Raw genomic sequence first — 19,820 nt, 5'->3', positions numbered from 1 at the left:
CTGCCAATGCAGGGGACACGGGTTCAAGCCCTGACCCGGGAAGATCCCACATGCCGCGGAACAACAAAGCCCGTGCACCAAAACTACTGAGCCTGCGCTCTGTAGCCCGCAAGCCACAACTACTGAGCCCATGTGCCACACCTACCAAAGCCCACGCACCTAGAGCCCGTGCTCCACAGCAAGAGAAGCCACTGCAATGAGAAGCCCGCGCCCCGCAATGAAGAGTAGCCCCCGCTCACCGCAACTGGAGAAAAGCCCGCGCGCAGCAATGAAGACCCAACGCAGCCAAAAATAAGTAAATAAATTTATAAAACAAAATAGCTACGCACAGAATTTGTAAGACATGGACTGTATGAGAAGAAAAAGACCTAAAGAGAACACTGAAAGGAATGCAACGGAAGAGTAAAGTTAAGAGGACTACAAAGGCAAATATCAGTGCTGACAAAGGTTAAAGATGGTGCAAGGGCTCGACCTGTGACAGTCTGGCAGATTTTCCACCAGATATGTAGTTGATAACTACGTATTTAAATAAAACTGAGTGGCCAGTACAAACATGGGTTTTCTATACTTTTCATTCATTTTATATAATTAAAAAGTATACCCAGAGACCCTGTAGTACATGAGTGTGTGGATAAATGGTTCTCTCTACCTAGAAGGCTATACTATAAACCAAGTTTTTAAGCAGGAGTTGGCTTGATGGATATGCAGTTGGATTCAGGAGAAATAGGGGGATGATCTTACAGCCAGCAGTCAGGAGCTAAGTGACCACAGTAGGCCACTTTCTTCCTCTGGGGAAGAGAGACATTTGCCAATCTGACCAGTACTGCATGTTCCAGGGTCTGGGTGAACCCTGCCGCAACACTACTAGAGATGAAAACACATCTCTCCCTGGGCGCCATCCCGCTTCTATCCAGCGTCAGTCTAACGGTCTTCACATGAGGCTCTGGATTGGCTTTGGGCATTTCCAAGGCCTACAGTCACACACTTTCTCCACTCTGCCCCGGAACTTAAGGGTTTCAATGGAGGGAGGCAAAGTTTCAGGTACACAAAGTGGCAGGTGCTTGTAATATTCAATTTGCATTTGGCAATGGCCCTTCCAGGGAGATAACCAGGGATCGGGGCCTTGCACTATTTTAGCTTTGCTAGCGCCTCGTTATCAAGGCCTCAGTACAAATGTCACCCAAGGAATGCCTGAAGGCTTAAGGCATTCCCTGACCATCCAATCTAAAAAGCCAGTCACCCTGTTCTGTTTTTATATCTATTTGAATTTGCCGTATCCGTTTTTGTTTTCTCTTTGTCACTTACACTGAATATAAGCTCCATGAAAGCAGTGACCCTCAATCTGCCTCCCTGTCACCGGCGCCCGGAAGGAAGCACCGAACCCGATTGCCTTTAATAAGAATTTGTTGGGCAGTGAGTTGCTGGATAGTTTGGGGAGGGTCGCTACGGCAGCAGCCGCTCGAGCCACTCTAGAGATACGAATTCGAATCAGCCCCACGAAGGAGTACGGACACTTTCCCTGACCCTTCAGTGCTGAAAACCGGAGCAGAGGCAGCAGACACCGGGGATCCGCGATCTGAGACAGCCTCTTCTGTGCGTTCCAGACCCGAAACAGCGGGAGGCATTCCCGGAAGTGGAGACTGGGGGCGGCGGAAATGCTACCGAGGCTCGGAGCTGCGGTGGGGAGACTGCTGTGGGGCTGGGCACCTGTGGGTTCCCACCACCCCACCCATCCCCGGCCTAGCAACCTCTTTCCCACCCACCCACCTCCCTGAGTGGAATCTTGGGCCCCAGGCGAGACGACTGGGCGGCCAGCGCTCCACTCAGCCGGCTGGTCTGTTTGAGGGTTGCCCTGACGACACCCACTTCCGGGAGCAGGGCTCGGCGAATCCGGCTCGCCGGGTGCGGGCGGGCCCCGGAGGCCTTCCCGGACTGTGTGGATCGTTGCTCGCCAGCACCTGCTCCCGGGAGTGGAGGGCGAGGTCTCCGCCCCCGCCTCGGGGTGTGACCTTGAGCGGCGGCCCTCAGACTGTTTCTTTGTTGCTCCTGGCAACAGCCACTTCCGGGAGCGAGTGCAGTTCCCCCAGCAACGCGAGCCCCGGAGCCCCGGGTTCCCGCCTCCCAGCGGCAGTTAGTCGGTCGGTCGTCGCTGTTCGCCGCTCATCCTGGGCCTTCTCGCCTCCTCGGCGGGACCTCCGGAGCCACCATGGTTCTGCTGCACGTGAAGCGGGGCGACGAGAGCCAGTTCCTGCTGCAGGCGCCGGGGAGCACGGAGCTGGAGGAGCTCACGGTGCAGGTGGCCCGGGTCTACAACGGGCGGCTCAAGGTGCAGCGCGTCTGCTCAGGTGCGGCCCGGCGGCGCGGCGAGTTTGCCGGCTGGGTTGGGGTGGGGGCCCGCACCGCGAGGGCCCCGGAAGGGAAGAAGAAACTGGGCCATCTGGGACGAAGTTGGGCGGGACCAGCGAGGCTTTTTCGGGCAGGCTGGGGCCGAGGGTCAAGTTTGTGAAGATTTGCAAAGATATGCGGCAGCCGGGCTTGAAATGGGACAGCGGGGTTCGCCAGAGATGCTTCAAGAGCTGGTGGACCGCGAGGAGAGGCTCCCGGAGCCGGCGGGGAGGGCGCACCCCAGGGTCTGGGGGCCGGGATTGGGGCGCTGTGAGCAAACCGAAATAAACCCTGTACAGAGGAGGCAAGAGGCACAGGAGGGAGCCGGAAGCTTGGGCCCAAGAGCCGGTGTAGTGGATTTCAACAAGTGTGAGAGGTGGCACGACCACTGGGCCGTTTTTTACAAGTGAATTTCCTATTTTGAGACTTTGGAGGTAGAGCAGTTTCCGGTGGTGAGCCCCCCACCTTTGGGATGGCCTTCAGAGGTGAGAAACAGTGAGAGCGCCTCGGTGTTCTTGCCTCTCTTGGTGTCCCCTTCTCCAGGAAGCAAAGCCTGATTCTCCTGTTACAGTGTTTTGGTCACTGTCCTCTCGACACTCTGGAGCAGTGCCGTCCAAGGGAGCTTTCCACCGCGATGGAAAATGTTCCCAGGTTGTGCTGTCCAGTAAGGTATCCACTAAGCACAGGGGGCCGTTGAGCACCACGAAGAAACTGCGTTTTTTATTTCATTGCATTTCAACTTAAATCCAAGTAGCCACGTGCAGCTAATAACTGCCACATTAGGCAGCGCAGTACTTGACAGGATGCTACTCCAGGTGTGCTCTAGGGTGTGATTGTGTCTATAGTTACACCACGTGATTTTTGTACCATGGAGAACTCCTTAAGCGTCATGGTTTCTACCTTTATGGGTCATATGTATAGTTTCTTAGTAGAATTTACTGACTCCAAAACAAGCTCGATTAAGTGTTATTTTAAAATGAAAGCATCTGGGGAGAAAAGGGCCTCAACTTCTTTTTCTATGAAATTATCCATTGAAATGTGGTGCTGATTGTTCAAGCATGTTAGTGAACTTAAAACCCATTCATTTGGGACTTCCATGGTGGTCCAGTGGTTAAGACTCTGCGCTTCCACTGCAGGCGGTGCGGGTTCGATCCCTGGTGGGGGAACTAAGATCCTGCATGCCATGCGACGTGACCAAAAAAAAAACCCAACCCATTCATTTAGTCTACAGTCCTTGTTATCAGCCGTGATTCAGGCAGGCCCCAGTGCTATGCCCACTGAAGACAGGGATGAATGAGACCAGCTCCTTGACCCCCAGATACTTACAGTCTGGTGGGGAGAGAGATAATATGTATCGCATAAATAGCCCATTAAGTTCCACCATTTGTTCCATAGTACTGTATTATTACATGCCATCTAGTGTCTTCACACAGTGCTATGGGAAGACTTAGCTCCACCTACCTCCTTCATGTGAAAGAAAGAAGGGAGAGAGAGAGAGAAGGAAAGAGAAGAAAGAAAGAAAGACAGTTTTGCAAGGTTGAAATGTGGATTCGTTTTGGGGTGAATATATACGGAACAGGAAAAATATAAAGCATGCATCTGAATAGTGAACATGATACTAGAAAATCAAGATCTTGTCTCTGCCACTGTGGAAGGGCATGAGCTGCCTTATATCCTCCCCAATGATCAGATGTACATAAATCCTTTATAAAGTATTTATATAAAGTTTTATATACAGTAGTTGAAGTGTGACCAGAGCAAGCCTCAGGTGATACAGCTGCAAATTAGGGAAGATGAGGATGTTGATAACGGTCTGGCCTACCTCTCAAGGTTAAATTAAATGAGATAAGCTATGTGAACGCACTTGGAAAACCATAACTCCCTATGTGGATGTGTATTCAGACTGTCAATGAATTTGAATTTGTGCTTCCTGAGTGCCGGGAAGTATAACATAGCACAGTGGGTTAGAGCACAGAACCTGTAGCCTGTGAACGGTGGGTAAACACCCAGACTCTCTGCATCGGTTGACCTAGGACAAATTGGTGAGCATTTGTCAGAGGGCAAGGACAGATCTGGCACATAGCAAGTGGCATCAGAGTGTTTGTTAAATAAAATAGCCAATGGGCAAGACCCCCGACCACTAGGGAGCTTACATTCCAATGAGGTGTAAGGTTTTATGATGATGACTACCATACATATTGTCTAACTTTCTCTTGTTTTTAAGAAATGGAAGAATTAGCAGAACATGGCGTATTTCTCCCTCCCAATATGCAAGGACTGACTGATGACCAGATTGAAGATTTGAAATTAAAGGATGAATGGGGTGAAAAGTGTGTCCCCAGTGCGGGTTCAGTATTTAAAAAGGATGATATTGGACGAAGGAATGGACAAGGTAATTCAGCATTTTTCTTCTCTCTGTATGCCTGAGTATAGCGATAAGTACGAAAGCAGTTCTTTAAGTTAAAAAATCATAAAATACTTATAAATACAAACTAATAAAATACTTATAAATACAAACTTATAAAATACTGCACCATATAACTACTTGTAAAACACTAATCCAGAATGAATTAGGTGGAGAAGAAGGCATCTGTCTTCTTGCTCTAAGTTGCAGCTAGCTTTTAAATGTGATAGATGAACCATAAGAAATTACCATTTTTTGTTCTTCTTTCTCTAATTGCTTTAGGTGCAAGGTTAGGTTGTTTATTTGAGATGTTTCCTGTTTCTTAAGGTGGGATTGTATTGCTATAAACTTCCCTCTTAGAACTGCTTTTGCTGCATCCCATAGATTTTGGGTCATCGTGTCTCCATTGTCATTTGTTTCTAGGTATTTTTTTATTTCCTCTTTGATTTCTTCAGTGATCACTTGGTTATTAAGTTATTAAGTAGTGTATTGTTTAGCCTCCATGTGTTTTTTTTTTTTTTTTTCATGTGTTCGTATTTTTTACAGATCTTTTCCTGTAATTGATATCTAGTCTCATAGCGTTGTGGTCGGAAAAGATACTTGATACAATTTCAGTTTTCTTAAATTTACCAAGGCTTGATTTGTGGCCCAAGATATGATCTATCCTGGAGAATGTTCCATGAGCACTTGAGAAGAAAGTGTATTCTGTTGTTTTTGGATGGAGTGTCCTATAAATATCAATTAAGTCCATCTTATTTAATGTATCATTTAAAGCTTGTGTTTCCTTATTTATTTTCATTTTGGATGATCTGTCCATTGGTGAAAGTGGGGTGTTAAAGTCCCCTACTATGAATGTGTTACTGTTGATTTCCCCTTTTATGGCTGTTAGTATTTGCCTTATGTATTGAGGTGCTCCTATGTTGAGTGCATAAATATTTACAATTGTTATAACAACTTCTTGGATCGATCCCTTGATCATTGTGTAGTGTCCTTCTTTGTCTCTTCTAATAGTCTTTATTTTAAAGTCTATTTTGTCTGATATGAGAATTGCTACTCCAGCTTTCTTTTGGTTTCCATTTGCATGGAATATCTTTTTCCTTCCCCTTAACTTTCAGTCTGTATGTGTCTCTAGGTCTGAAGTGGGTCTCTTGTAGACAGCATATATATGGGTCTTGTTTTTGTATCCATTCAGCCAATCTTTTGGTGGGAGCATTTCATCCATTTACATTTAAGGTAATTATTGATATGTATGTTCCTATTCCCATTTTCTTAATTGTTTTGGGTTTGTTATTGTAGGTCTTTTCCTTGTCTTGTGTTTCTTGCCTAGAGAAGTTCCTTTAGCATTTGTTGTAAAGTTGGTTTGGTGGTACTGAACTCTCTCAGCTTTTGCTTGTCTGTAAAGGTTTTAATTTCTCCATCAAATAATGAGATCCTTGCTGGGTAGAGTAGAAAGTTAGATCAATGGAACAGGATAGAAAGCCCAGAGATAAACCCACGCACATATGGTCAACTTATCTTTGATAAAGGAGACAGGAATGTACAGTGGAGAAAGGTCAGCCTCTTCAATAAGTGGTGCTGGGAAAACTGGACAGGTACATGTAAAAGTATGAGATTAGATGACTCCCTAACACCATACACAAAAATAAGCTCAAAATGGATTAAAGACCTAAATGTAAGGCCAGAAACTATCAAACTCTTAGAGGAAAACATAGGCAGAACACTCTATGACATAAATCACAGTAAGATCCTTTTTGACCCACCTTCTAGAGAAATGGAAATAAAAACAAAAATAAACAAATGGGACCTAATGAAACTTAAAAGCTTTTGCACAGCAAAGGAAACCATAAACAAGACCAAAAGACAACCCTCAGAATGGGAGAAAATATTTGCAAATGAAGCAACTGACAAAGGATTAATCTCCAAAGTTTACAAGCAGCTCATGCAGCTCAATAACAAAAAAACAAACAACCCAGTCCAAAAATGGGCAGAAGACCTAAATAGACATTTCTCCAAAGAAGATATACAGACTGCCAACAAACACATGAAAGAATGCGCAACATCATTAATCATTAGAGAAATGCAAATCAAAACTACAATGAGATATCATCTCACACTAGTCAGAATGGCCATCATCAAAAAATCTAGAAACAATAAATGCTGGAGAGGGTGTGGAGAAAAGGGAACACTCTTGCACTGCTGGTGGGAATGTGAATTGGTACAGCCCCTATGGAGAACAGTATGGAGGTTCCTTAAAAAACTACAAATAGAACTACCATATGACCCAGCAATCCCACTGCTGGGCATGTACCCTGGGAAAACCATGGTTCAAAAAGAGTCATGTACCAAAATGTTCATTGCAGCTCTATTTACAATAGCCCAGAGATGGAAACAACCTAAGTGTCCATCATCGGATGAATGGATAAAGAAGATGTGGCACATATATACAATGGAATATTACTCAGCCATAAAAAGAAATGAAATTGAGCTATTTGCAATGAGGTGGATGGACCTAGAGTCTGTCATACGGAGTGAAGTAAGTCAGAAGGAGAAAGACAAATACCGTATGCTAACACATATATATGGAATTTAAGAAAAAAAAATGTCATGAAGAACCTAGGGGTAAGACAGGAATAAAGACACAGACCTACTAGAGAATGGACTTGAGGATATGGGGAGGGGGAAGGGTAAGCTGTGACAAAGCAAGAGAAAGGCATGGACATATACACTACCAAATGTAAGGTAGATAGCTAGTGGGAGCTAGTGGGAAGCAGCCGCATAGCACAGGGAGATCAGCTCTGTGCTTGGTGACCGCCTGGAGGGGTGGGGTAGGGAGGGTGGGAGGGAGGGAGATGCAAGAGGGAAGAGATATGGGAACATATGTATATGTATACCTGATTCACTTTGTTATAAAGCAGAAACTAACACACCATTGTAAAGCAATTATACTACAATAAAGATGTAAAAAAAAAAAAGAAATTACCATTTTTGTAGGCAACAAGTGATTGAAAATTGGCATTTTCATGTGGTTCGACCTAATCGTTTGAGGGGATAATCATTGATAATGTATTGAAGGGTGTGTTTTGTTATAGTTTTTAGATCAGGGTTTATTTAGAGATTCTGTGTGGAAGGAGGAAATAAATGTCAGCCCAACAGTCTCCGCTCGAATTGAGGACATGTCTCTCTTGTACAGAGCAGCTTAGGACACACCAGCACACTGAAGAAATTCCTCTTGTTTTAGTATATGGTTGTTTGTGTGGAATTGGAAGGAAAAAGGGATGATAACCCATTTTGATAGCTTCTTATCCCTTTTAACCTGCATAAAAAACTCCATTTAAAAGACTATAGGGGCTTCCCTGGTGGCGCAGTGGTTGAGAGTCCACCTGCCAATGCAGGGGACATGGGTTCGTGCCCCGGTCCGGGAAGATCCCACATGCCGCGGAGCAGCTAGGTTCGTGAGCCATGGCTGCTGAGCCTGCACGTCCGGAGCCTGTGTTCCGCAACGGGAGAGGCCACAACAGTGAGAGGCCCGCGTACGGCAAAAAACACAAAAACATCAACAAAAAAGACTATAATTGGGACTTCCCTGGTGACGCAGTGGTTACGAATCCGCCTACCAATGCAGGGGACACGGGTTCAAGTCCTGGTCCGGGAAGATCCCACATGCTGCGGAGCAACTAAACCCGTTCACCGCAACTACTGAACCTGTGCTCTACAGCCCGCGAGCCACAACTACTGAGCCCATGTGCCAAAACTACTGAAGCCCGTGTGCCTAGAGCCCGTGCTCTGCAACAAGAGAAGCCACTGCAATGAGAAGCCCACGCACCACAATGAAGAGTAGGCCGAACTCGCTGCAACTAGAGAAAGCCCGTGCGCAGCAACGAAGACCCAATGCAGCCAAATAAATAAATGAAGAAAGTTTATCATGGATTCTTTAAAAAAAAAATAAAATAAAAGACTATAATTGATCAGTCAACAAACACCTAAGTATCTACTATGCCCTTAAAACACTATTAGGAGCGAAAGAAATAAAGTGTCCCTATAAGGCCTTTGCATGCTCAGAAATTTTTTTTTTTAGTATTGAAGATAATAGGAATTTCTAGTATTGTTTCTTTTGAACGTTAACCTAGAAAATAGTTGGTTGTCTTCCACATCTTTTCATACCTAAACCCATTCTCAATTTGGAGAGATCTTTTGCTTTTTAGGAGGAATTGCATGAATGAAAAAACTAATGGTACTCGTAAGAAGAGTTAACAGTTTATTTTTACCAGTTCATTATTCATCTTTAACCAAGATTGTCTTAATCACTTTTATTTTAATACAGTTTTGTATTTCTAGTATTTTCAATGGCTATGTTATTTATTCAGCATATGAAGTTTGAAAGATTTTTACCTAATTTCTTACAGCCAGCTCTCCTGTATCCCTCATCTGAATTCCATTCTTATACTTTCTCTCATCTCACTTCCTCCCTGACGCAGACAGAAGGGATTAAGATGTTTAAGAAGAGTTTTAAAGATGGCTGTCTCTCTCCCCCTTCCCTTTTTTATTTTCATAGCTCCAAATGAAAAGATGAAGCAAGTTTTAAAGAAGACTATAGAAGAAGCCAAAGCAATAATATCGAAGGTTAGCTTTTTAAATGAAGCCTTTCTTTCCTTTCCTTTCCTCCCTCCCTCCTTCCCTCCCTCTCCCTCTCTGTCTTTCCTTTTCTCTTTCCTTCTTTCTTTCTTTTTCTTTCTTTCTTTCTTTTCTTCCTTTCTCTCTCTTTCTTTCTCTCCCTCTCTTTCTCTCCCCCTCCCTCCTTCCCTCCTTCCTCCTTCCAGAGGCAAGGGAAACAAGCATGTTCGGGGTGGGCCCTAGCTTTTCCTTTTCATAATTGTCCTCAATCCTCCCAGTTCTTTCAGGTCTGACAGAAATGGGTATCGGCTTGTGTAAATGTGGTTCACGTATGAATTGATGCATATATGATTTTGTTTCCTTAACTTTTTTTTTTTTAGTTGAAGTATAGTTGATTTACAATATTGTGTCAGTGTCAGGTGCACCGCTTGGTGATTCAGTTGTGGTTTTTCCTGATTATATTCTATTTTAGGTTATTACAAGATATTAACTATAAGTTCCTGTGCTACACAGTAAACCCGTACTGCTTGTCCGTTTTATGTTTTGTAGTTTGTAACCCTTAAGAACTAATGAAAGTGGAACGGGGAGATGCGAACGTTGTAACCACATGCTGGATCTACAGATACCTGACTGGCACAGCATGTGTTTATTACGAATTAGCTTTTTGTAATTGTCTTAAGTATTTACACAAAAAGTGTTTCATTGAAGGAGAAATATACCATTGACATGCCTATACTGTGAGTCTGGAGGAGAATAATTTAAGGATTTTTCAAGAATTGAATGTTTTTATCAGTCGCTTTTGTTTATGTGTCGCTGGGACTAGTTGCTCCCACCCGCCACTGCAGGCCTTCTCACTTGATAACTGCTTTTTCTTCTGTTCCTCTCAATGCACTGGGCATAACTGTTATTTCTAAACCAACATTTCCCAAATTCTTCAAGCTCTTAACTAATCCTTTAAGTGCTTCAGGAAAGGCTGCCCTTCTGCCTGTTAATATAGGAAAGACTCTGGGAAAGCCGACAAGGAAGGCTTCGGTTCGATCCAATGTTTGCAAAATGCATTTGACTGCAGAACCTTTTTTTAAAAGGATAATAGCTAGTAACATCTAGTCAAATGGGCACATCTCAGAGCACGTTAGGAGAACAGTGGCCTGGACCCTGCTCCGCCCCCTTCACTCCCCACTCTTGCTTCTGTGGGTATCCTTCCTATTCATTTGTATCACTTCTTCCCTTTGCCTGTGTGTCTTTTTACATAGTCATGTCATAGTTGAGAGAGAGAGGTTTCCCAGGGGCTCCAGTCGCTTTGCTGCAGCGATTTTCCCAAAGTTGCAGAGCTCCTGGGTGGCCAGGCCTCACTTCTTACCCGGGGCTTCCACGCTGCTTCCCAAATGCAGCCGGCGTCGCTGTCGCCTCCCTAGACCCTGCCCTGCGGGGGGCACTTAGCCCTGTGGGTCAGAACCCACTGGGCGAGCAGGAAGGAAGAGTTCAGGTCCCAGCAGCCCCACTGTGACCAGTCCCTTGGCCCTGGGCCTGGGACTCCACCTCCATTGCTCAGGTTCCTCAGGGGGAGAGTGGAAGACGGTGGAATATCGAAACTGGGGCTCCTTGGGGTGGGACGATGGTGTCCATGCCGCCTCTCTTCCTGGGACCCACCCTCTGCTGTGAGTGGGAGACCAGGACAGCGGGGAATCTCTGTCGTCCTGAGGCCGCACCGTGAGTTTCTCTGTTACCCAACCATGGCATCTGGTGGGGAATCACCGCCCTTGACATTGGTGGAGTTTTTGTAGAAAATGACCCCGTGGCGCCCCCTTTCTGCATATATTGGTAGTGGGGGGTGGAGCCCTCCGAGTGGGACAGCTTCCCTCCGGTGACCCCGGATCCGGGAGATCGTCACACCGTCTCTACGGCATGTGCCCCTCCTGGGAAGGCCTGATTTATGAGGATGTATGACTTGGAAACAATTTCACAAGCCGCACTGGGAGTAGGTAAGGCAGGAATATTACCTCCGTCCTACAGATGAGAACGTAGGTTTAGAGAGTTTAAATCTGGGCCTCCAGGGCATTCTGTCTTCCCTGGGGTGCATCAGCTTCAGGCCACGGGTGCTGCCTGGTCCCCGGTCCCCCCGGGACTTGGGCATCCACGCTGATGATCCGTGTTGCACCAGGTCACGGGACTCCTGCATTTCCTCGGAAGCAAGGATTTTCACCTCCCTTCCGTGTCACTTGCCTACAGCTCGGTCAGGTTATAACTCACAGTTACTCAGAGCGGTTCCGTCTCAGATGTGGGCCCTGATGTCGCCCTCGTAGTGCAGGATCCTCCACCCTTCCCTGCCCCCGCCCTTGCCCCCCAGCCCCTTGTCAGCGTGCCGAGGGTTCCCGATAACCCCTCTCCCCTGCCTTGCCTCCCAGCCCAGCGGGGCCCCAGGTGGCCTCTTCCGGGCTCCGGGTCTCTGCGTGGCCCGTGCTCCTGGCCTGACCTCCTTTGCTGAGCAAGCTCTGACCTCATGGGGACTGCGGGCCCGCTGGCCCTCCCCCCAGCCTGTCTCAGACCTTTCCTCTCCTTGGGCTCCTGCCCTCTCACCTTCTCCGTGGTGGCAGATCTGCCTCCTGCTTTGGTAGTGAGGTCGAGGCCGTCTGGCGTAAGCCCTCGGTTTTCTGTCCCCCCTGCAAACCGTCTCTTCCTGCATCTCTCTCGTTCTTCCCTCGAAACTGACCAGTGTCTCCTGCCCCTGGGCTCTCCCACTTCCGCTGCTGCCCCCACTCCAGCTGGTCTGCATCCCCCCTTCTAGAAACCCAGGAGGAATAATGCCTTTAGGCTCTCCTGTCCTATGGCAGCCTCTGCTCTGTAAGCACACTCGGGCCTCCTACCTTAGCCTGAAATCAATCCTCTGCAGCTTAACCTTCCACCTGCCCCCCCAACACTCGCCTCCCCCATCTTCCCGCCCCCAGCAGCTTTCCCGAAGGAGAGGCCCCCAGATCCTCGGACCAGATGCTCCCGGGTTTCTCAGAACCTGGCCTCTGTTTTCTTCCGCCACAGAAATGGCCGCCTCAGGACCAACAGTGACCCCCCTCCTGCAAATCCAGGGGCTTTTCCCGTCTGACTCCTGGACTCCTCTCTGTCTTTCGACCACGTACATGAGCCTCCTCTTTCCTGGTTCCCTCCCGGCTTCCTGGTTGCTGTTTTCTCTGGCTCTTGCCTCTTAAATTTGGTGTTTCTCAAAGTACTTTATCCTGAGTCTCTTCTCTTTTCTTTCTGCTCTTTCTTCCTCGGCATTTTATCTTCTCTGCCAAATACAGATTCCACTCTCCACAATAACTCTCAAATCTCTGTCCTCTACCCCAGCATCTTCCTTTACTTGCAACCTGAGTTTCCAGCTGGTTTCTAGAAGGTTCTACCTGAAAGTCCAACCAGCACTTCAAACTCAAGTTTTCTAGACCTGAACTCATTGATTCCTCTGCCCTGTGTTCTTTACCCAAGAGGAAGCACTTCCTGCAGACTTTCCATTTCTACTAAGAGCCACTGCTGTCTCGGTTATCCAGGCTCAGTGTCACCTTCGTCACTTCCTCTCTGTCACTCGTATGCCTTAAGTCTGGTCCTGTACCGTCCACTCCCATGGATTTAAGATGCATCTTAAATCCAACCCCTCGTTTCATTTCTACGGTCACCACTTTATTTAAGGCTCCCCTGATAGCCTTTTTTTTTTTTTTTTTTCGGTACGTGGGCCTCTCACTGCTGTGGCCTCTCCCGTCGCGGAGCACAGGCTCCGGACGCGCAGGCTCAGCGACCATGGCTCACGGGCCCAGCTGCTCCGCGGCACGTGGGATCCTCCTGGACCGGGGCACGAACCCGCGTCCCCCGCATCAGCAGGTGGACTCCCAACCACTGCGCCACCAGGGAAGCTCCCCTGATAGCCTTTGTGTTCAGACACCAGCTGGGGGGCCTGTAACTCAGCTCTGACACTAACTACCCAGGGCTGGCACGGACCCCGCAAGCTAAAGGGTGAGTTCCTCAGCCAGACTCGCCCGACTCCGGCACCAGGTGACCTGCCCTCTGTCTGGTTTGGCCGCAGGTTTGGAGGTTCCCACCACCCCCCTTCAGGTTCAGTGATTTGCTTGAATGACGCACCGAACACGCTGCAAGTGCTGTAGTTCCTATTTTGTTGTAAAGTTCTGTTACAAAGCATACAACTCAGAAACCGCCGGATGGGAGAGACCCATAGAGCCAAGTTAGAGCCAGGGGCAGGGGGTGCAGAACCTCCGTGGCCTCTCCTCCTCGTGGACCCCGGCTGCACACCTTCAGTGTGCTCTCCATCCAGGAGCTCCACTGAGCTTCAGCGTCCAGAATTTTTATCAGGGTTCCATTGTGTGGACCTGATTGGTTAAATCAGTGGCCACATGACTGAGCTCCTCTCCAATCCCCTTCTCCAGAGGTGGTGATGATGGGGGTGCGGGGAGGGTGTCTGAAAGCTCCAACCTGCTAGTCCCAGCTTGGGCTTCCTGGGGGGGCGACCCCTCGCCAAACTATCCAGGAGTTCACATGGATCACCTCGTCAGCATGAACACAGGTCTGGTCAGAGGGGGCTGGTTAGGAATAATGACAACCCTATCACTCAGGAAATGCCAAGGGTTTTTGAAGCTCTGCGCCAGGAACGGGGGGCAAAGACCAGATACACTCTCGATTACGTCACACCTTTCTCTGCACTCTTCAGAGCCTGCTACGTGGTCTGCCCCCGCCCGGGTCCATTCTACAACCACTGCAAGATGAGTCTCACAGCGTCACCACTTCTTCCCAGAGAAGCCACTCGCTGCCCATCGCCTCACTGTCAATGCTAACTCCTCAGCCTGGCGTTCACGGCCATCCCAAAACAGGCTCCAGCCTGGCCGGCCAGCAGTGCCTTCCCTTCCCAGAGCTGCGTGGGCTGCTAGCTGTGACCTGCTTTTCTTTGCCGTTGCTTGTCCCGAAGCACTCTGTTCCCTGAGATGCCGTCCCCTCTGCCCTGTTTCCTGATGCCCTTTCGCATCTGTACCGCTGGACTGGGGTTCCTCCCCTCAGAGTGTCCTCTGCACTTCACCCCTCTTGGTGCCGCTCGTATCCTGCCTTATAACCGAGGTCGTGGTGGCCATGGCTCAGCCCCAGGAATAGACCGTAGTCCCTTTGGTAGCGAGTGCCGTCCGATTCTTTCTGTCGCTCTGGCAGTATCTGGCACGGGTCTTGTACAAGAACTTGATTGAGGTTTGTTGAATCGATCAGCTGCATCATAGATAACAATGCCTGTTATCACTTTCAGAAACACGTGGAAGCCAATGTCTGCGTTACCATGGAGATGGTGAAAGACGCCTTGGACCAGCTTCGAGGTGCAGTGATGATTGTTTATCCCATGGGGTTGCCGCCATACGATCCTATTCGGATGGAATTTGAAAATAAAGAAGATCTGTCGGGGAGTCAGGTATGTGGCTCTTGGGGTTTCTTCCAGGTGAGTTCCTTCCCTCCCCCAGCCCCCAAAGAGCAGCAGCCCCTCCGATTTGACCTTTCTCTGCTGATGTAGTTTGTTGCTTCATACACAGCTTTCCATTTTGCTAGACTAGGCTTCAGAGCAGAGTTGTGAATTCAGGGGAGGACCCCGAGGACGTGCTCCTGGCTGAGGGCTTGGCCCCCACACACAGGGGTGGCAAGAGACAAGGGAGTAACTGAAAACAGTCCCATTTTCTTTGACCACTGGGAAGCCAAAACCCTAATTCGTGCCTATTGCTACCCAAACGTATCGGTCCCTTTGCATGGAATTTTGTGTTCTAGCCTTATCTCTTTTTTTTTCCCCAATACATTTATTTATTTATTTATTCGTTCATTCATTCATTCATTCTTGGCTGCGTTGGGTCTTCGTTGCTGCACGTGGGCTTTCTCTAGTTGTGGCGAGCAGGGGCTACCCTTTGTCGCGGTGCACGGGCTTCTCATTGCGGTGGCTTCTCTTGCTGCGGAGCATGGGCTCTAGGCACGCGGGCTTCAGTAGTTGTAGCTCGCGGGCTGTAGAGCGCAGGCTCAGTAGTTCTGGCGCACAGGCTTAGTTGCTCCGCGGCACGTGGGAGCTTCCCGGAGCAGGGCTCGAACCCCTGTCCCCCGCATTGGCAGGCGGATTCTTAACCACTGTGCCACCAGGGAAGCCCCTAGCCTTACCTCTTGCTCCTTATTATTTTCTTAGCTTTATGTTCCACTTTCCTTTGTTTTTCTCATTTTTTCATTCCTTATCCTGTGGGACGGTATCTTTTTCTCTGAGCCATCTTAAATAGGCAGGATATGCAGAAGCAAACGAACAGCCCCATTATACCTCTACAGCTCTTCCTCAATTTATGATGGGATTACGCCCCAACAAACCCAGCGTAAGTTGAAAATGCATTGAATACATTTAACCTACCAAATATCATAGCTTAGCCTAGCCCACCTGAAACGTGCTCAGAACACTTACCTTAGCCAGCCGTTGGGCAAAGTCATCTAACACAAAGCCTGTTTTATAATAGTGTGATTTATTGAATACTGTACTAAAAGTGAAGAACAGAACTGTTGTCCGGTACGGACAGTTGTATCGGTTGATGACTCTGGCGATCACAAGTTACTGCCGTTGCCCAGCATCACGAGAAAGTCTCGTACTCTACATCACCAGGCCGAGAAGAAATCAAAATTCAAAATTTAGAGCATGGCTTCTACTGAATGCGTATCACTTTCACACCATCATATGGTCAAAAAGTCATAAATCGAACCATCGTAAGTCAGAGGCTTTTGTATTTAAACACCCAGCAGGATCCCCGTATTCTTCCCTGGCAGTAACCTAAAAATCCATCTAAGACAGACCTTGTATCATGGATGAGGGTGCAAATGAGATAGGATACCCGCCACCTTCCAGAAGTGACCTGAGTCAGGGCATGAGTTGAAACTAACAGGAAAGGTGCTGAAATGAGTGAGGGCTTTGAGTCGGGGGCATTAGTGCTGCCCGTGGGGGACGGCAGGGGAGGGCAGGGTGCTGGAAGCCTGTCCCACTTCCGATGCTGGGAGGGGCATTGGCCAGGCTCCCTGCCCACAGGGCCGGGCCACACTCTTGGCCGTGTCCTGACTACCTTAAAGCTGGTTCTTACCGTGAACCCAGGCAGCACTCAGTGTCATCTCAGAATCAGAGGCACAATTGTGGTGGGCAGCGAAGGAGCTAAGACGAACAAAGAAGCTTTCGGACTACGTGGGGAAGAATGAAAAAACCAAAATTATCGTCAAGATTCAGCGGGTAAGTACTTTAACATGTCACTATTTTTCGCTTACTTGCAAACTGATAAAACTTTACATTAAATCTGAAAGATTTAAACTCTTGTGCAGACACTTTAATCCTGCCGGTCCAGGCTTAAAGTCAAACTGTCCTCTTTATGGGGCAACAAAAACATGAAGGAAATATGGATCGGTGGACGGTATCTGGAGTTTGTTTTAATTGGGGGGAAAGGAGAGTATGCTGCGTTCATTTCAACTTTAAAAATGAGGCTTACAAAAAAAAAAAAAAAAAGGGCTTACAAGTAACTAAAAATGTTTCTTGAAATGAAAAATACAGCCCAGAGCACTGATCTCAAGTTTTTCTAAGTGCTGACAGTCTGTGAAAGAGGTGGAGGGCTGGAGACCTGCAAGGACTTCGTGTGGAGCCGTATACCTGCAGGCTGCTTTGCTGTGTGCTCTCTCCTAAGTCATCTCTATAGTTTGGGGGCAGCAGGGTCCCCCACGATTGTCTCTACCCCTCCCTCACTGGACCTGCAGTGGCTGACTTGGGAATGGCTGTGACCAACACGGCACCCTCCAGCCTCCACTGTGAGGGCCCAGGGCCAGAGCGAGACTCCCCTCGTGATCCGCTGTGGATGACCAGAGATGCATGGCCTGTTTATCTTTAGCAGTCGGCAAAGGCAGTTGTAAGGCGTGAGCTGTAACTTCCTTATAAGAACGCCTCAGTCCGCAATTTGCTGTCCCCCCCCCCGGCCTTTTCAGAGGGGGCAAGGAGCTCCAGCGCGAGAACCCATCATTAGCAGTGAGGAGCAGAAGCAGCTGATGCTCTTCTATCACAGAAGACAAGAGGAGCTCAAGGTACCGTGTGACTGATGGCTTCTCAGCTAGCTGGCGCCTGGGGCGTTCACCCCCTCACCCCCAGGCCTTACTCTGGGCACGGGGGTAGCTCGGGGGCTCTGCAGGGTGTGGTGAGGGCACGTCCTGAGCTGCAGCCTCGCCGGGGCTGCGGGGGGCCCTGCCCGGTGTCCGCCTGCCTTAGGCTCTGGAGGTGTCCTGCTTCTGGGGACGTGGGGAGCAAGGAGGTTGGTCGTGGGTTCTGCAGAACACTTTCCTGAAATGCCTTCCTGAGCAAAATACGTTTGTGTCCAGAAACTGGAAGAAAATGACGACGATTCCTGTTTAAATTCTCCGTGGGCAGATAACACTGCTTTGAAAAGACATTTTCATGGAGTAAAAGACATAAAGTGGAGACCAAGATGAAGTTCACCAGTTGATGAAGCTTTCTAAAATATTAGCTCACCTTTCTTTTGGCAAAATAATAATAATAATAACTAAAAAGGACACCCACAGCTCTCTTTGAAAGTTGTTGAAATTTCTGGTTTTCCTAGTTGTTTTTCAGTTTGAATGTTTAAAATAAAAGTTATTCAAGGTTTTAGAACTTAATAAATACATCCTCAAAAGAATCCGCCTAAACTATTTTTATTTCAGGACGACTATCTACTAATCTGAGGTTTTTCTTTGGCAAACTACTGAAGATATAGTTACAAACATTTTTTGCTTCCTGATTGCTGTATTGCAGGAGGTTGAAAGTACCTTTTGTCCCAGGGATCTGCTGTGAAACTTGGCTGTCAGTGGCCACTAGAGGCCGCCCGTCACTTCCTTACCCGCATTCTTCCTGGGCCCTCCCTGTGGAACTGTCAGAGGCCCAATTCTCAATCTTGTTTCAGAGACTGGCAGGGGGTCTAACTGTAGCCTCGTGTCTCCCAGCTTCAAAGGTGAAGTTCACCCCCTGGTTGAGACCTGGCTGGTCTTGTCTTCCAGGTGTAAAGGCTGTACCTGTGATGGAAGTTGGGTGGCCAAACTAGACTAACCTTGAAACTGGACAAATTCTTGTGTAGTTTCTGGGCTTTTCCTGAAAACAAATGCAGATCCTGGTAACCGATGGTTCTCCCCGTGGGCTCACAAGAGCCTGCAGCTCTTGTCGTGCTGAGGTCGGTACCGAGGCTGACAGATGCAAACGCTGTTGGCTCGGTGACAACCACGTTGGCTCACCTGTCATCCTGACTGGTTTTCTAGGACATCTTTGCTTTTAAATTCTCCGACTGATCATCTCTGCAAATGCTGACGTCTCAGCAGCTCGAGTACATCTCTCAGATTGTGCAGCCAGAAGTGGCCTAGACGTCTTGTCCAGCTGCATTTGGTCTGTAGAAGACTCTTCCCCTAGTTGGAGGAAACGCATCATGCTCACTCTGAGGAAGAGTGAAGTGACAAGGACGCTCCCTGCCCTGGTCTCCCTGTGCCCACTGCTCCTCGCCCGCCACGGTGCTGGAGCGCCCCGTACACGCACAGCCACAGGGATGGAGCTGGGGCCGGGGCCGGGGCCGGGACCCTGGGTTCCCAGACCTGATTCCGTTGTGGAGGGTGAGGACCGTCCATGTCTCCCCCAGCCCTTCACACATCGGCGAGACCCACTCAGAGTGCCCTCACCTCGAGGGGAGGCCTTGGCTCCTGGCAGAGACTAGTGCCCCTGGAGAGCACCCTACACAGGTTCTTCTCCCAGAACCCTCTGCAGCCTGTCCTCGTCTCCCGACAATCTCCAGGTTACTTAGGGCCCCTGCACTGACTAACATTTCTGCTGTCCTCAAAACAGCATTTTTCTAACGTGGCTTGTAACCGACTCTACGTCTTGATTGTACCTTACTCTTCTGATTGTCAAATTTTGTAAAATCAAGTTTGCATCTGTTTGCTTTTTGACTTTCATTATTATTTTATTTTTAGCAAAGTAGAGTTGACATGATATTATATTAGTTTCAGGTGTAACTTTCATTGTAATTTTATTTTTTTTCATTATAATTGTAAACGTCTCTGTGGAAAGCCTCTGTCCTTGGATGATATAAAGTTCGCAATAAGATCCTGTGATTTTATGTGAGGAGCTCCCGCTCTTGTCAGTGCATAGTTCACACGCATGCGTGACAGCCGTACTTGAATTGCAGAAGACGTTAAGCCACGTGATCACAGTAGCTCTTCTTAAGAATCACTATTTCCGTATCACTAGGAATTCTTGACTCAATGGGATTTCGATGCTTTCTGTGGCCGTGACGGTTACTCTGTTGCTTCACATAATCACCGGAAATTGTTAACCAAAGGGCCACTGGCTTTTGAGTACAGAAATCACTGC

At 48.1% G+C, this 19,820-nt stretch overlaps 1 protein-coding gene across 3 annotated transcripts; it reads left to right on the top strand.

The window, feature by feature from the left end:
* The first annotated feature begins 1,935 nt into the window (after positions 1-1,935).
* CFAP298 (cilia and flagella associated protein 298) lies at positions 1,936-18,105 on the top strand. Of its 3 annotated transcripts, XM_033856019.2 has the most exons (7): positions 1,953-2,345; positions 4,610-4,777; positions 9,342-9,409; positions 14,685-14,843; positions 16,533-16,664; positions 17,405-17,500; positions 17,792-18,105. In XM_033856019.2, the coding sequence occupies exons 1-7, from the start codon at positions 2,207-2,209 to the stop codon at positions 17,900-17,902; spliced, it is 873 nt and encodes a 290-aa protein (XP_033711910.1). In that variant the 5' UTR covers positions 1,953-2,206; the 3' UTR covers positions 17,903-18,105. The 3 variants fall into 3 exon arrangements, with proteins under 3 accessions (XP_033711912.1, XP_033711910.1, XP_033711913.1); XM_033856021.2 differs by lacking the exon at positions 17,792-18,105 and having other exon boundaries at positions 1,936-2,345; positions 17,311-17,426; XM_033856022.2 differs by lacking the exon at positions 9,342-9,409 and having other exon boundaries at positions 2,207-2,345.
* The last annotated feature ends 1,715 nt before the right edge of the window (positions 18,106-19,820 follow it).

The sequence above is a fragment of the Tursiops truncatus genome, chromosome 4 (genome assembly GCF_011762595.2).
Source record: "Tursiops truncatus isolate mTurTru1 chromosome 4, mTurTru1.mat.Y, whole genome shotgun sequence".
Lineage (NCBI taxonomy): Eukaryota > Metazoa > Chordata > Mammalia > Artiodactyla > Delphinidae > Tursiops > Tursiops truncatus.
This window is presented reverse-complemented; position numbering and strand designations above follow the sequence as displayed.